Source organism: Pelodiscus sinensis, chromosome 19 (assembly GCF_052426305.1).
Source record: "Pelodiscus sinensis isolate ZL-2025 chromosome 19, ASM5242630v1, whole genome shotgun sequence".
In the NCBI taxonomy this organism is placed as follows: domain Eukaryota; kingdom Metazoa; phylum Chordata; order Testudines; family Trionychidae; genus Pelodiscus; species Pelodiscus sinensis.
In genome coordinates, this window is record NC_143070.1 from 21674323 (window position 1) to 21690127 (window position 15805).

Sequence of the window (15805 nt, forward strand, 5' to 3'; positions counted from 1 at the left end):
AGTCCTGGGAACCGCTCACCCTGGGGTGTGGGCTGGATACCACCCAGTTAACAACCCCACTCATACCATTCTCTCCGTGAAGACATCGGGGCCTCCCCTGGAGCAGGAGTGCCTCTCCTTGGGCCAAATTGCAAACCAGCACAAATGGGAAGTGCCACTGTCCAGACGCCTGCGTCCACAGTGCAATTCCCATATTGCACCCTGTGGATGCCACCCACAACAATTTCCTGATCTCCTTTGTATTTAATCCTTGGCCCTCTATGTAGCCAGACAGGAACCCCCTGTAACATCCATTTTTGCTTGCCTGGAGCATACAGGGCACACAGAGCAGAAGGCCCAGGCTGCTGTGACCGTGAATGACTGTAAACAGAGATACGCCAATTGCTGACCAAGAGGCTGCCAAGGAGTGTCCTTGACTTAACCCATATTGATACGAACACACAGCCGTCCGCGGGGGGAGGAATCTCTCGCCCAGTAAAAAAATGTCTAGTAATCACAATTTCGTTCTCTCTCTTGCAAGTGTAAATTAACTTGAAACTTGCTTGTAAGAACTGGCGCCACAAAACGGACCAGTACAATTCGGCATCTTAGATAAGAAAGAGGATACGGGCCCCCAGGGGTATAAAGATGGGTCCAGCAGCACATTTTCTCTGAGTGTCAATCTACCATCTATCTGCTGGTCGGGTTAGGTGTTTGATCTCCCGAGGTTCCAAAGGGGACGCCCACGTCGTATTCGTCTTTCCTAGGAATTGAGAGACCGGCCCTGGCCTGGCACGCTGGAGTCAAGAGGCACAGAAAGGGGTAAAAATTGTACCTGGATGTGGTCCTTTGTTTAAGTATATATATATACATAGTGTTAGAGCTCTTTAAAGATTAAGCTGTCACTTGGTACCATTATTTCTATTTTCTATCTTTACCTTTTTCCTGTAATCATTTTTAAGACCTATATATATATATATATATTTGCTAGCATTTAAGAAATAGAGCAATAGCCATTGTAACCATATGATTTATAAGCTTCTTTAATAAACCCGTAACTGTTTAAGCTTTAACCTGACTCCTTCAGTTGCTGTAACAGAACCAAGCACAATTTAAAAGAACTTCAGCCGGTCATAAAGGGCCAGACATAGGGAGAGCTTGGGCATTTGGATCTGTGTCACTCCCAGGTGACAAGATCCGTTGGGGCACCTTTTCAGCCTTTCCTAGGCTGCCCGCTGCGAAGGAACCCGTGTTCTAGCAGCTAAAATCTAAGGTGTAATAAGCTCTTCCTATATAACGGGGCGTCTGTTGGCCTGCTGGCCACCCTCTGCGATGGGACCCTGGTCCTAGCAGTAAAGACACGGACGTTAAACCTTTTCTCGGAAACATACACACACACACTGCCCTGACCGTTGATTGACTCTATTGTCATCAAAAACTGATAAACCCATTCTGAAAATGTGCTCGCTTTGACCAGACCTAACCCCTAGGCCAGAGAAGTTATTTCAGCAGGGGTTAGAGCTATTTCCTGCATGGTTACCCGTTACAGATCCAGGGGCTCCTCCCTGGGCTGGAGGGTGGTGCTGAAAAGTTAACCACTGCACAGCTGCCACTGAGGCTGATTGTGCTCCCAACCAAGCTGGGTCTTACCATATATCTCCATCTCAATCTTCAGGATCACGTCGGGATGACAGCTTTGTTCCCCATCTCAGGGGTGCATCTGCCCTCCCCTGGAACAGACTCCCTGCTTTATAACCAGCCCCCGCAAACACGCCGCTTGGGCCTCCAATTCCTTGCATTGTTCCCTCTCCCTCTTCAGCTTTCCCCCTTGCCTTAATGGCAGAGTTTGCCAGCTGCTGGCAGCTTGCCCCGGCTTCTTGTGCCTGTGCCTTCCACATATCTCTTTCCGCCCTGACCTGCTCCAACACCTGCTTCACTTGCATAGTTTTGGCAATATAGTCCGCTTTCACAGTTTGCCAGACACAACAAGTTTGCCACAACAACCATGCTGCTGTTCTAGCCTTTGAACAATACAAATCATAATATTTCTTGTATGTATTTTCTATATCTGCCATGATGGTCCCTGAGGCCCAACTGCCCTGGGGCCTAAAGGTCAACACCCTTGGTCTGTGGGGAGAAGAGTGCGAATTTTGCCATCTTCCCCTCCACTGTTGATTCGGGGGGCTCTTCCCCTTTCTTATCCCAAATAGTAGCATTGTACCCAAAATATGGAAGGGGGAACAGGCTTATCGGGCTTCCCACACATTCCCTACTCCATATCACCCCTTTCCTCTAATGTACCTGAAAGGGGGAGCAGGCATATCAGGATCCCACATGCTCCCTACTCCATATCACCCCTTTTCTCTAATTAGTGTACCCTATTGGTGGTCTACCCACATTCTCCATCAGTTAATGATACTCCAAAAGAATTCCCACTGGAGACCACTCAGGGTTACACTAGTACGGGTTTATTGTTTGACTAAAGAAGGTACAGAGCTGCCACTAAAAGTATAAACTAAAGAAGATAGAGCTGCTACCACAGGCACCTAGGTTGCAGAAGGAGCCAAGGCATTTAGATTCTGGAGAATCTGTCTGCTCATCATGGCTGGGGAGCTGGGCAGGAGAGATACTGGCTGTAAAGAGGAGCTTCTCAGGAACAGGGGAAGAAAAAAAAAAAAAGACACACACTTTGGCCAAGTGCTCTCTCTCTCTCTTTTTATTGTGTGTGTATGGCTCCTGTGACTCATCCATCTCATCACCAACGAGCATGCCCAGACTTCTCTTTACACAGCAAAGCAGCAGTCTGATGCCTCATCCGCATGTACTCCAGCCTTGCAACTCCTACTACATACACACACCTTCATCACACAGGGGAGAATGCAGTTTAGAGCAAGTTTCAGGCAAAGCGGCTGAGAGTTACAAAGGTTACAACATTGAAGCTTAGAGTAAGTTCTGAACTTATAAAACAAAGCTTCTGAGAGTTACAAAGCTGCAAATGAATTTACAAAGATTACAATGAATTGCAAAGTTTGACAAAGATTATAATGAGTTGCAGTTTAAAACCTTAGACCTTTCAGTTTAGTGTATTTTCAGAAAATGAGTGTGTAAAATTAAGCAAGCTCAGGCAGAGGCTTTTTATGCAACAAGATCTAACATGTTCTTAAATATTTTCAGTGATGAAGATAACACAATCTCCCTAGGCAATTTATTCCAGTGTTTCACCACCCTGACAGTTATCAAGTTTTTCCTAATGTCCAACCTAAACCTCCCTTCAGTGTAATTTAAACCCATTTCCCCACAGTTAAAGCAATTAAAAAGTTTCTCATCCATGTTGGTTCTCTGATGTTCGAAAACCTATCAGCTACAACTGAACATTTTTTCTGTCAGAGCAGTTGAAACGTTTCTCTGCTACATGGATTTTCTGATGCTTAATCAGGCTTCTGTTCTGACTGAAACTTTTTTCACAATGAGAGCAGCTGAAGGGTTTCTCCCCTGTGTGAACTGTGCAATGGGTTTTAAGATGTGAGCGCCGACTAAAGCTTTTCCCACAGTGAGAGCAACTAAAGGGTTTCTCCCCTGTGTGGACTCTTTGATGATTAATAAGATTTGAGCTCTGACTGAAGCTTTTCCCACACTCAGAGCAGCTGAAAGGTTTCTCTCCTGTATGGATTCTCTGATGTTTACTCAGGCTTCCAGTCTGACTGAAGCTTTTCCCACAGTGAGAGCAGTTGAAGGGTTTCTCCCCTGTATGGATTCTCTGATGCTTAATCAGGCTTGCAATCTGACTGAAGCTTTTCCCACAGTGAGAGCAGCTGAAAGGTTTCTCCCCTGTGTGGATTGCACAATGAGTCTTGAGATGTGAGCACCGACTAAAGCTTTTCCCACAGTGAGAGCAGTTGAAGGGTTTCTCCCCTGTGTGAATTCTCTGATGTTTAATCAGGTGTGCATTCTGACTGAAGCTTTTCCTACACTCAGAACAGTTGAAGGGTTTCTCCCCCGTGTGGATTGCACAATGAGTCTTAAGATGTGAACGCCGACTAAAGCTTTTCCCGCAGTCAGAGCAATGAAAGGGTTTCTCCCCTGTGTGGATTTTCCTATGTGTAACAAGATTTGACTTAGTACTGAAGCTTTTCCCACAGTCAGAGCAGTCAAAGGGTTTCTCGTCTGTGTGGATTCTCCTATGTTCAACAAGGCGTGAGTGCAGACTGAAACTTTTCCCATAGTCAGACCACTTGAACGGTTTCTCTGCTCTATGGTTTCTCTGGTGTTCAGTAACACCTAATGGGCAATGTAACTTTTTCCAGCAGTCAGGGCACTCACAGATTTGCTCAGTTGGATGCATTCCCTGAGGGGCAATACGCTTGGAGTTCAGATCAAAGTTATTCCTACAGGCAGGCAAGTTGAAGAGTTTCTTGCCTCTGTGGATTATCTGGTGTAAAATAAGGACCTGTTGACATTTGAAACTTTTCCCACAGTCACTGCAAGTGTAGGATCCCTCTTGATGGGGGATTTTCTGTTGAACAGTTTCTTTGTTTCTTTGCACCCCTCTGCTCTTGTGACTGCATTTACCATTTCCCTGCTGCTTTTCTGGGCTAAGATGACTCTCACAGGTCTCTCCCTGCTCAGGACTCTGGGAAACATGCTCTTCAGATCTTTCCAGTGACATCCCAGGTGGAGGGACTTGCTCCAGTCCTGCCTGCTGAAGACTCTCCTTATTGCTCTCCCTCAGCATCCTATCACCTGCTGGGACAGACACAGAAACCAGACAGGAGTCATTCTCTGGGCTAAGCTGAAAGAGGAACTCAAAAAGGGAGAGAAAACACCCAGCAACTGCTGGGGGGTTGAAATTATCACAGCCTCCTCCTGCTTCATGAAATATGAATTTTCATTAAGCATCTTTGAGATGTTACATGATGTGTTATGCCTACCATTTTTAAAGTTACAGTCTTAACCATAAACTTTATGTCCTATTTCTGTGCCTGTATCATTCTTGTACATGCAGGTAAACATACAAAGCATGAATCTGGTTTTAAGTCTAACTGCGCTAACGAGCACCATTAGCGATAGGTCATGAACTTAGTGACTCAGTACTCAAATCAACCACCAATGACAGTTACTGTAAGCCCAAACAGTGGTTGAACCTAGAAAGACACATGACCATGCCACAGGAGGGGGCAGAAGTAGGGTGCCACAGAAAGGCCCGTGTCCTTCCTGCAGAGATCTCTGTTGTAATTGCTGAGAAGCTTACCTGTGTGTCCTCAGTGTGTCTGTAGCACAAATTATGGGTCGTGTGAATGGTTGGCATGAGTGAATTAACAGTAATTGAGCTGAAGAGAGGCCATACTAAGGTTCAAGCCAGTGCCCTGGAGAATTAAGACTTGTTTACAACTTTGGGAGAAGGGACTGTGTGGGAAAAAAAAGACTGTGTGTGCTGAGGAGACAAGATGGTACAGAAGGAGGCAAAGTTCCCAGATAAGGAGGAGTAACACGGGAGGAACCTAATCAAGGACAGTCCATTATTTATCACTTGTGGTGAGGCAAGCAGAATTGGGTGGCACGAGCAGGGTGCCTCAAGGATGGTTCAACATCACCCCACCAGGCTGCGTGCAACCAGTGGACATCGTGTCATGTGACTGGCCCCCGCCAAGGGGTTATATCCGACACCATTTTGCCACGAGTTGGAGTCCATCGATTCAGCATATTGAGATCATGTGCACATTGGACTTGTGCCTCAACTCCATTACCTGGGGTTTGGCCAGCTCCAGAGAGTGAGTGGGATGTGTGTATAAGAGTGTGTGTGTGAAATTGGATTAAGAATTAGGCTGCTATATTGGGTTAAGGATTAGATTTAGACTGTTTACTATTCAATTTAAACATTGTTTTTAACATGCCTTCTAATGCCCTTTAATGGCTAATTTTTATATATATATATATAGCTTTTAAAACTGCTCTTAAATTGCTTGCAATAAAACTTGTTAAAGGTATATTTGGGCTACTGTGGGGTTTTTGTTGTGTGACGCTGATCGAATGCACCTTGTAGTGCGGCATGATCAACCATACAAAAGTGCCCTCCCATGACTGATGGTGGAGAATGCAGGCAAAGACAAAAGAATCCACAGTAAAAGCACTGATGTGTGAAGGAATTTGCTGGTGAAGTGATAAGAAAGGAGTGTGTTGTTAAAGTGATATTTGACTATGGGGGCTGTCTGCCTGGAGGAAATAGCCCGAGTCAATCATACCTCTGGAAAGTATATGACAAGGAGTGTCTTCTTGGCTGTACACTGGAGGAAAGAGAGGGGGTGTCTTTTGACACTGCAGTGTTGAGGCCTGTGCCTTGGAAAATATAGGAGGGAAGCTGCCGTCTCTCATCTATATACCAAGAAGATCTTGGGACCAAAGGAAAGAAGTGAATTTTGTGGCAGGGGCCAGTTGGTATCAGCCCCATCGGGTTGGGAAAAGTGGCTCTTAAAAGGTCTGACTGTCACTATGGGCCTCTCGTCCCAAATTGATGAAGGGCATATCTAAATCTGAAGATCTGGAGGATACCTTTAACAAGTATAAATGAATGCAGAAAGGTGGTTGGCAGCAGCAGTTTCACTTGCGTATACTGCAGCAGGTCGATTTGGGAGCATATAAGCAAGAGCTTGAGATAGAAAAAAAGTCATCTAAGTGTAGCTAAAGGGCAACTGGAGAAAGTGAGGGGAAAATTAAAAAAAGGAGAATCAAGTTTTACAGGGTATAATAAAAATATTAGCCCTGAAGTAAGGTAGAGCCCCTCTGGATCATAGCCATTGTGATTTAATTATTGAGAACCCACGGCAAAAGTTAGAATGTACCACTAGGCAAGTGGCTGCAGTTGCTTCTGGGGAATGGGACAACATCCCTGAGTGGGAAGTAAATCCAGAGGAAATTTGGGAAAGAATAGGAATAAAGTAAAAAAGCTAGAATTTTGCAATTAAAATAAAATGGCTTAAACAACATTCCACTATACAAGCTTCCCAAAAAAATGAAAAAGAAATTAAAAAAGAGAAAGCAATACATGCTGTCCAGCACTGGAAAGCTGTTCTGCTGGCAGAGCAACAGGCTGTCCAGGCATATGATTTCTCGAACAAGTAAAGCAGCAAAATAAGAAATTGGAAAAGGCGGTTAACAATCTGGAAAAGAATGAAGCACCACCTCCTGCTGTTAAACAGACTGCAAGCACTTTCACAGTGCCTGAAAAGTGGGGACAGAAATAGAAAAGGTGGCCCTGGTAAATTTAAAAGATGAAATGGGATCCACTGCATTGCAACTATAATCATATGAGGGGCAAGTCCAAAAGAACGAAAGTTAGTGTTTCCGCTCTTCCCTCGTATAGGATCTTAAGGGTACAACATAGTAAGAAAAAAAATCTATGACTCTCTAATCAGACCTTATCCTATCCCTATCCACCTTATGCCAAATTAAATGTCCAGCTCCATGGTGGTCCACCTATAGGGCAAGGGTCCGGCAATGGCATGGTTGTTGTGGCAAACTTGCTGCGCTTGGCAAGCTGCTAAAGTTAATTCTGGAACTATGTAAATAAAGCAGGTTTTTTATGTTTTGTGATGGTGACCGAATGCGCCTCGTAGTGTGGCGTGATCAATCAACCTCTTGTGACATCTGGCAGGGGCCCAAGGCAGGCAAACTCTGAAATATCCTGGCTGGCTGATGTTTGGAAGGTGACCTCCTGCCTGACTTTTAGCATTGCTCGCTTAATAAGTTTCCCCAGAATGATGTGTTACTGTAATACCAAAAAATGAACAGGAACAACAAGTTAGGGGTACTTGGACTCATCAGGAGGGAATTATCAAGGATTCCCCTGTGGGATACATCTTATGGTCCCCTCCAACAGAAGGAAGATTGGCTCTCTTAAAACTGCCACTGGGTCACTCAAGAGCAGGGATGGGTAATCATTTTTGAAGGGGGGAGGCACACTAAGATTTTGGAAAGTGCTCATGGGCCACACATCTCTATGCAGGGGGTGTAGAGTTTGGGAAGGCAGCTGTGTGCAGAAGGGAGCTTGGGGTAAGGGACTGGGGTACAGGAAAGGGTGTGGGGTCAGAGAAGCAATTGGGGTGAAGGAGGAGTTTTGAAGACAGGGGATTGGGGTGCAGGGTCCAGAAGGGAGTAAAGGTGCAGGAGTGAATTTTGACTTGGGCGACAGAGGGAATTGTGACCTGGGGCAGGATGCACGTGCAGAGGATTTGCATGGTGTCCTGGGCAGGGAGTTGAGAATGGGGGGGCCTGGGATGTTGAAGGCAGGCAATGGCCAGGAGCCACTTACTTAGGCTGCTCCCATCTAGAAAACTAACAAGGTCCCCGAGGCAGGCACCCTCCTGGAACAGTCCCAGGCCGCTCAAGGAGGTTACCTCCATGTGCCATTCGGAGCCATATGTCTCTGGGAGGCGTGGCGGGGAGAAACTTTGTGTGCTTTCCTGCCCAAGGCCAATCATTGCAGCTAGGTGCGAGGACTGGGTGCAAGAGAGCGCACAAACTCTCTCACCCCCTGCAGCCAGGGCCACGTGGCACCTAAACAGAACCACCAGCCATTCTGAACACCTGGCGGCTTGGCACACCACATGCCCCTGGTGAAGCGGTGGGAAGAGTTGGTGTACGGGAAGAAGAGTGAGCAAAGTCTCTTGCCTCTCAGTCTGCCTCTGTCAGGATGCATCTCGCTGTTGAAAATGGATGGCAGCTCCCTCTAGGCACCGCACGCCCCTGATGGAGGGAAGCCACCAGCCTCCGAGTCCTGACAGAGCAGGTCTTGGGCCGGATCAAACAGGAATTATTATTACTGAAGTTTGGGAGCATTTTATTAACCTGTTGTAGACAAGTGTAAGTAACTGACATGAAATAATGTTAAAGTTTAAGTGAAAGCTCTTATGTGGTCCTGTTTGTGCCAGTCACCTACTGGTGGGAGGACACGTCTCCCTGAAGTTACTTCCCAACACCATCTCACACAGAAATAAGTTACCCAGGGCTTCAGGTAGAAGGAAACCTGGGTAACACCGCCCCCCCCTCCCCTTCCCTCTGACTGGAGTTGAAGATAGGCTGAAGGGACAGTGAGACTTGATGAAAATGCACAACTGACACATACAATGATGAGACAGAAATTTAGCTGATAGTCAATGTCTCCCACACAGGTGAGCAATCTCCCCTTCCTCACAGCCCTGGAGATCTGGGACCCACAGCTTCTCCCCTCGCTCTACCCAAGAACTCACGTGAGCTTTGGAGACTGGAAATCCTGTCAGGGGAGCAATGAACCAAGTGCTGATCTTGTTCATTAAGGGCTGTGCAATTACTGCTTCCAGAGCCAGGATCCGAGTCACGCACACAGAGAGGCTCCTTCCACACCTTGCAGGGACTGGGCTCTGGCTGGTACAAGATCCCAGGACACATTCACCTGCAGTAAAGGTGCCACCTCCAGGGAGGAGCTGAGTGCTTTGCTGCACTCTCTAGGGTACAACTAAGTCTCCTAAATGGCCCATTTCATCCTTCTACCCCAGGGCAGGACAGGAACACACTGCTCAGAACGGGAGCTCTAGTGACACTGAGGACCCCAGGCAGAGCTCAAACTGCAGCTGCCACATGGCAGGTCACTAGGACTTGGGAGAGAAAGGACCCAGCAGAGCTCCAGCTCCCCAAGGGCTCTGTCCACAAAGCTCCTGGCTGGTGGGCTCAGCTCACCCTGCTCTGTGGATCAGATGCTCTACTTGGGCCAAAAGGAGGCAGAGGAAGTAGCCTGAGAGTCCTTGGCTGGCTGCTTCAAACCCTGAGGAGGAGTACTCTGCAGGCACTAACAGCAGACGCACCCAGACCCACAACTCTGGTAACCACTGTTCCTGCCTGGGCCCTTCCACTCTGGCCAAGGCACAACATGGGCAAGATGAGACCTTGGATGTGGGAAGAACAGCACCACTGTTATATCCCTGAACCTGCTTCCCCTGGGAGTGGGCATGGAGGGGACAATCTCTCACACAGGAGCCAGGATTATTGGGGCTGATACTCCTGACACTAGGGTCGGGGCAATGAGGGACCCTGAACCAAACGCAACCCAGCTGCTCCAAAGCCCACACAGCTTCTGATGCCCAAGGGGACAGGAATCCTTACCCAGCCAGCTCACAGCCTCATAATTCTCCCGCATCACATCCCTGTAGAGGGCTCTCTGCCCTGGGTCCAGCAGAGCCCATTCCTCCTCAGAGAAATACACGGCCACCTCCTCGAAGCTCACCGGGTCCGCCACAGCCATTTCCTGTCCCGGGCTCTACAGGCCAGGGGCTGGGCCAGAGATTGACATGAGTGTTCTGCAGCCTGTCAGAAGAGGAGCAATTGGAGACATTTCAGAAAGGGCTTAATTTCTTTCCACACTCCCATTCTGCCCAGACTGTCTCTGGTGACACACATGCTAGACCAGAGTGGGCAAATGCTGAGCCTGAATTTCAACATTACTGCATCTGTAACAATGGATTCAGTTCTGAGCACTCAGTGTTTTCGAGAAACAAGCCACTAATTATGCTACCTGAACATGGCTGCAGGTATCTAAATTTAGGTTCCTGCAGCTAAAATACCTCCTTTTCCTCCATATATTTGTAGCACAGACCCAGGCCCTCTCATAAGGGCTAAGCCAACAGACACTTTATAACCCCCCCCCCCCAACAGAGATGAAGTGAAGTTAATGCCAGTCAAATGTTTACTATTAAGCATGCATGGTGAGTGTTTGCAGGATGAGTGTTTGCAGGATGAGTGTTTGCAGGATGAGACCTTGAAGTTAATAGATTAACAGTATCCACGGGGAACGTTAGCCCTGCAGTCTGACCCCCTCTGCGATACAAGCCATTACACTTAGCCCAGGTACCCAGGCACAAAGCTGTTTCCCCACAGCCTGCTTTCTAGAAAGTCACCCAGTGCTGAGTTGAAGACATCAAGAGATGGAGAATCCACCACTTCCTGTGGCTATTAATATCTGTGGCTCATTGTCCTCTTTAACAAACATTTGTGCCTCAACACTGGAGGCAGACAGCTGTTTAGCATTGTGTCTCCTGTCTAGCCTGAAACTGTCTGGATTCACCTTTCAGTTATTGGTTCTCACTGAGCCACTAGGCCAGTGTCCACTAGGCCAGTGGTTCCCAACCTTTTTTATACCATAGAACCACAAACTTTTGGCAGAACAGGAACATTTTATTTGCATATTTATAATGGAAAAAATCAATAAGCAAATATAATACTGCCCACCTGTAATGGATCAGTTTGCCGATATCTACAACACTAAAATAATAATTCAACAAATTCCCCTCTCGCTGCTGGGTGGGTGACTGGTGCTTGCAGAAGAAGGGGCACAGGAAGTGGCACCCAAAGGGGCAGGGGGCATTTGGGTCACCCTATTTAGCAACTTAAATTTGTCAAGGGCACAGGAGCTGGTGTCCCCAAGTGCTACCACCAGTCACCTCTGCCCTCTCCCCTCCTGCCCCACGAGATGGGGGAGCTGCCACTGTATCTCTCCCTCCCCTTCTGTATAACCCCTGCCCTGTCTCTCTCCCTTCCCCATCCAGGCTGCTTATACTCCCAGTCTCCCCCCAACCTCCCTTCGCCATATACCCCCTTTACCTCCCAGAATTTCCTTTCATTGCACCCCTGCTCCCATCTGACTCATGTCTCCCTTGAATCCCCCCATCTCCCTTCAGTGCCTCCTGCATCTCTCTTCTGCCCCAGCCTCTCACATCCTTGTACCCCTCTTTAACCCCTTCAGATCTGTCCCAGGGCTGGCTCCCCCACTCCACACGTGCCAGGAGCTGCTGGCAGTTTCTCTGGGTCCTGGGCAGGGATCATAACCAGCTCTGCAGGGAGAAGCCTGGGGCCAACCCCCCCTGCAGCTCTGGGCACTGCTCCTAGGGAAGGGAGGAGGGTTTCTTACATGCCCCAAAGCTCTTGGGGAGCAGCAAGACCAGCAGTATGTAGAAAGCTGCTTCCTGTAAGACTGTGCTACTTAGGGAGAAGTTAGGGGCACAGCTTGCTCAGTAACTCTGCTGAAGCCCCTGCCCCTCACCTTGCCCACTCTAAGGCTACATCTACACAACAAGGAAAAGTTGAAAAGAAAGATGCAAATTGTGAATTTGAGTATCTTTTTCTGTTTTTCTTTTGAAAGAGGCTTTTCTGAAATTTGTCACATCTGCACCACACCAAATTTCAGAAAAACCTTCTCTTTCCAGATATTCCTTCTTCCTTGTGCAGGTTTGCAAACATCGCAAATGGGCCCATCCCTTCCCACACAATGTCACTTCCCTCCCCCTTGCCCTCCCTCCCCAGCCCAGACTCCCCTCTGCCCCGTATGACTCCCCTCCCTCCTGGACCCTGCATTCTTGCAGTCAGTTTGGCTCCAAGCAGCCCCTGCCCTGCATGCACCAGCCACCGGATCTGCAAGGGGAGCCAGTTTTAAAACCGCTCCCCTAGTGGATCTGTTGCCCTGTGCTGCTACCTCTGATAAAGAGCAGTAGCACCGGGTGGCAACAGTCCCTGTCTAGGGGAGGGCTCCTGAAGCCAGTAGGAGCCAGAACTGAGTGGGGCTGCCTGCCCACCTGCCTCCTAAAACACAAAGGCCAGGGAGCACGGTTTAAATGTAGAGCCACAGCAGGGGTAGGTCCCAGACCCGTTTCAAGTCAGGTCTGATCCAGGTGGCTAAAAAATATACTGGCAAGTGTGCATGTGGGGAAATATGTGCAGTCTCTAGCATTAACCTATAACCAGGCTCTGGGGAGTTGGGGCTAGAAAGCCAGTGCAAGCTCCCCCATATTAGAGGGTTGCCAGAAGGGCCGGATCCAGGCAAACCAGGGGCCATGTCCCGCCCCCCCGAGCCGTAGGTTCCCAGCCCCTGCCTGGCCGCTCGAGGCAGGCCGAGCCACGGCGGGTTTGCAGGGGCTGCAGATAAAACGTTTCCCCGAGTCCGCCCCGCGCGCAAGCGAGAGCCCCGCACCCGGCAGGGAAGCGCGCCCCGGCCAGTCCCTGGGCACGTGGTGCCCGCCAGACCCCAGCCCTGGGAAGGGCCCGAGATGCCCCCCCGCCAGTCCCCTCTATCCGCGCCCGTCACTTCCATCCCTCCTTCGCCCCCAGCCCCGTGTGACCCTCCCACCCCCACCCGCGCGGTCCGGCTGGCCCCGAGCAGCTCCCGCGCCGTACGCACCGGTGTCAGGCCTCAGGCCGCCCGAGCGGAGCATGCGCAGTAGCCGCGGCTGAGGCTGCTGCCCTCACTCCGCGCGCAGGTTCCGGGTGCGGCGGCGGCGGCAGCTGCTGCTCAGCGGGCGGGAGGCGCGTGCGGAGGGGCTGGGCCCGGCTGCACGCGCGCCCCCGGGGGGAATGGAACGATGGGATCCCGGCTCGACTCCTGGAGCCCAGCCCCGCGGGGCTGCGATATAACCAGGCAGCTCCTGGTCTGCGCTTTACTCTGCGGAGTGTTGTCCCCCTGCGCACGCGCGGTCCGACCCGACCCCATTCCGCACCACTCCGGCCGGATTTTCATTGTGCGCGCGCACACACCCCGCCGTTGTCACTGCGCATGCGCTGTGCGTAGTGCTGGCGCCGTTACTCGCTGGGCTGCCGCTGGGGAGGGGCAGGACTGGAGAAGCGGAGGAGCCGAGGTGAGGTGCGGGGAGCAGCTTGGGGGGCATCGGGCGCTTCTCAACGCCCCCCGCGTGTCGGATCGAGCCCCCCCTCCCGCCTGCTCGGGACGCGGCAGCCGGGCCAGGCGGAGGGGTTGTGCCCGGCCGAGCGCGCAGGGACAGACTCTGGCATCGGGGCGGAGCGTCCCAGGCGCGCGGGTTGGTGCTCACGTGACCCCCGGCGGGGGGAGTTTCTCACCGAACGGCTTCGGCCTCGGGACGGACCTTTGCTCCGTCCCCGGTATAAAGACGAAAACTGAAACCCTCCTATTTTGCGCCTCGTTGCGGTTTCTGCCCTGCATCCCTGACGTTCTGGGCTACTGCTCAGGACTTGCTCCCTGCTCCAGGCGTTGCAAATTCTGAGGGACGGGGTTCCTGGTCCAAAACATTCGGGCTGTGTCGACATTGGCACCCCTTTCCAGAAAAGAGATGCTAATGAGACACTTCGGAATTGCAAATCCACGGGGGATTCAAATATCCCCCCCAGCATTTGCATTTACATGGCTGCCACTTTTTTCCGGCCTGGGGTTATGCTGGAGAAGAGCGCCACTCTAGACATGATTTTCCAGAAAATAAACCCTTTTCCGGAAGATCCCTATAAGGGTTTATTTTCCGGAAAATCAAGTCTAGACTGGCACTTTTCTCCGGCATAACCCGAGCCGGAAAAAAGCGGCAGCCATGTAAATGCAAATGCCGCGGGGGATATTTAAATCCCCCATGGATTTGCAATTCCGAAGTGTCTCATTAGCATCCCTTTTCCGGAAAGGGGTGCCAACGTAGACACAGCCTCACAGTTTGCTCCCTCTTCTGCTACCTGGTCCAGGTGTTGCAAATTAGGTGGTTCTGTGGTTGAAAACACTCACCATTCGTTCCTTGTACTGCATCTTCTCCCACCCCCTACCGTTTGAGGCGGGGCTCCTCCATGCACTAACCTGCTGGTGGAGATGGAGGAGGGTTGGGCTTGGAGCAGAGATGCAGGGAGGAGGCTCCAGCTGCCGGTAGCAGGCGGTGTAGGAACTCGAAAACTGAGGGATGACAGGAGGAGCAGAATGGGATTAAATTGGTGCCTTCCTAGCATGGTGTCCAGGGGCAACTGACCCTGTCCAGCCCCCTCGCTATGCCACTTCCCCCCCCCCCGCAGATCTATCATCTTATGCATATGCAAGATCTGTGCAAGCCATCCCATGCATCTGCAGTTAGTGTCTGTGGCGCCTGCTTCTGGGTGGTGTCTCAATGCTGCCACATTCACCTCCAAAGAGGGGGCTTCCCAAAGCAGGCCCTTGCTGAACCCCAAGGCATCCACAGGTCCAGTCTCCTTTCAATGGGCCCACTTCCATCCCCTCTCCAACCTTTGCAACTGCCAAGAGGTGCTCACCTTCTGCCTTATACGTTTCCACCTCATTCAGCCCACAGGGACAGTCTCTGCCTCACTTGTCCTAGGGACTATTCCACCAAGACATAATACAAAGTTTCCATGTAAAAGGACTCAATACAAAGCTAAAAACTTCAATGAGAGAATGATTAATGCAGATACGTGTCTACATCTGCTGCAGGGAGACACCTCTGCCTGCCTCCACTCCTCTTCCCCAGACTTTACAGTCCCATTGCAAAACAGGGGAGGGGAAGGAAAGAGGCTGAGGCCCATCCAACTGGACTGAAGCAGTCATGAGCAAGCCATGCTTGGGAGCCATTCTCCTGTGCATTGCTGGTGCTGTGTTGCTTCAGGCTCGCTGAAAAGCGGTCACCTCTGGGGTGGGCTGGATAGCTGTTTGACACCTGCAGTCCTGGGGCAGGCAGGGAGCACTGCGGGCTGCCTTCCTGCAGGGCCCCCCATCAGAACCACTGTGCCCACCTGGCTTAGGAAACAAATAAACAGGAGGATTGGAAATTAGCCTGCCCAGTCTCACGTCCCTTAGGCAGGGAACGAGTCATCTACGTTAGGCCCCAGCTGGAGTATCATGTCCAGTTCTGGGCGCCACACTTCAGGAAATGTGGAGAAACTGGAGAAAGTCCAGAGAAGATTAACACAAATGATGAAAGGTCTAGAGAACATGAGATATGAGGCAAGGCTGAAGGAATTGGCCTTGTTTACCTTGGAAAAGAGAAGACTGAAAAGGGACATGAGAGCAGCTTTCAAGTTTCTAAGGGTATGTCTA

The 15805-nt window shown here is 50.2% G+C and overlaps 1 protein-coding gene across 6 annotated transcripts; it reads right to left on the minus strand.

Annotated features, from left to right (window-relative positions):
* Positions 1-2425: 2425 nt before the first annotated feature.
* Positions 2426-14068, minus strand: LOC102449234 (uncharacterized). Of its 6 annotated transcripts, XM_089771087.1 has the most exons (4): positions 13235-14067; positions 13175-13193; positions 10111-10311; positions 2426-4722 (listed from the first exon to the last, which is right to left on the minus strand). In XM_089771087.1, exons 3-4 carry the CDS (start codon positions 10247-10249, stop codon positions 3341-3343), a joined length of 1521 nt encoding a protein of 506 aa, XP_089627213.1. In that variant the 5' UTR covers positions 10250-10311; positions 13175-13193; positions 13235-14067; the 3' UTR covers positions 2426-3340. The 6 variants fall into 6 exon arrangements, with proteins under 6 accessions (XP_089627213.1, XP_075768731.2, XP_075768734.2 ...); XM_075912616.2 differs by having other exon boundaries at positions 2426-4719; positions 13175-14068; XM_075912619.2 differs by lacking the exons at positions 13175-13193; positions 13235-14067 and adding an exon at positions 8644-8820 and having other exon boundaries at positions 2426-4719; positions 10111-10243.
* Positions 14069-15805: the final 1737 nt, after the last annotated feature.

Excerpts from the sequence above, each read along its gene's own strand:
- LOC102449234 (XM_089771087.1), bottom strand. The coding sequence starts at position 10,249 with ATGGCTGTGGCGGACCCGGTGAGCTTCGAGGAGGTGGCCGTGTATTTC. Across the intron at positions 4,723-10,110 it reads TGAGGCTGTGAGCTGGCTGG|CAGGTGATAGGATGCTGAGG; the intron begins GTAAGGATTCCT and ends TGTCTGTCCCAG.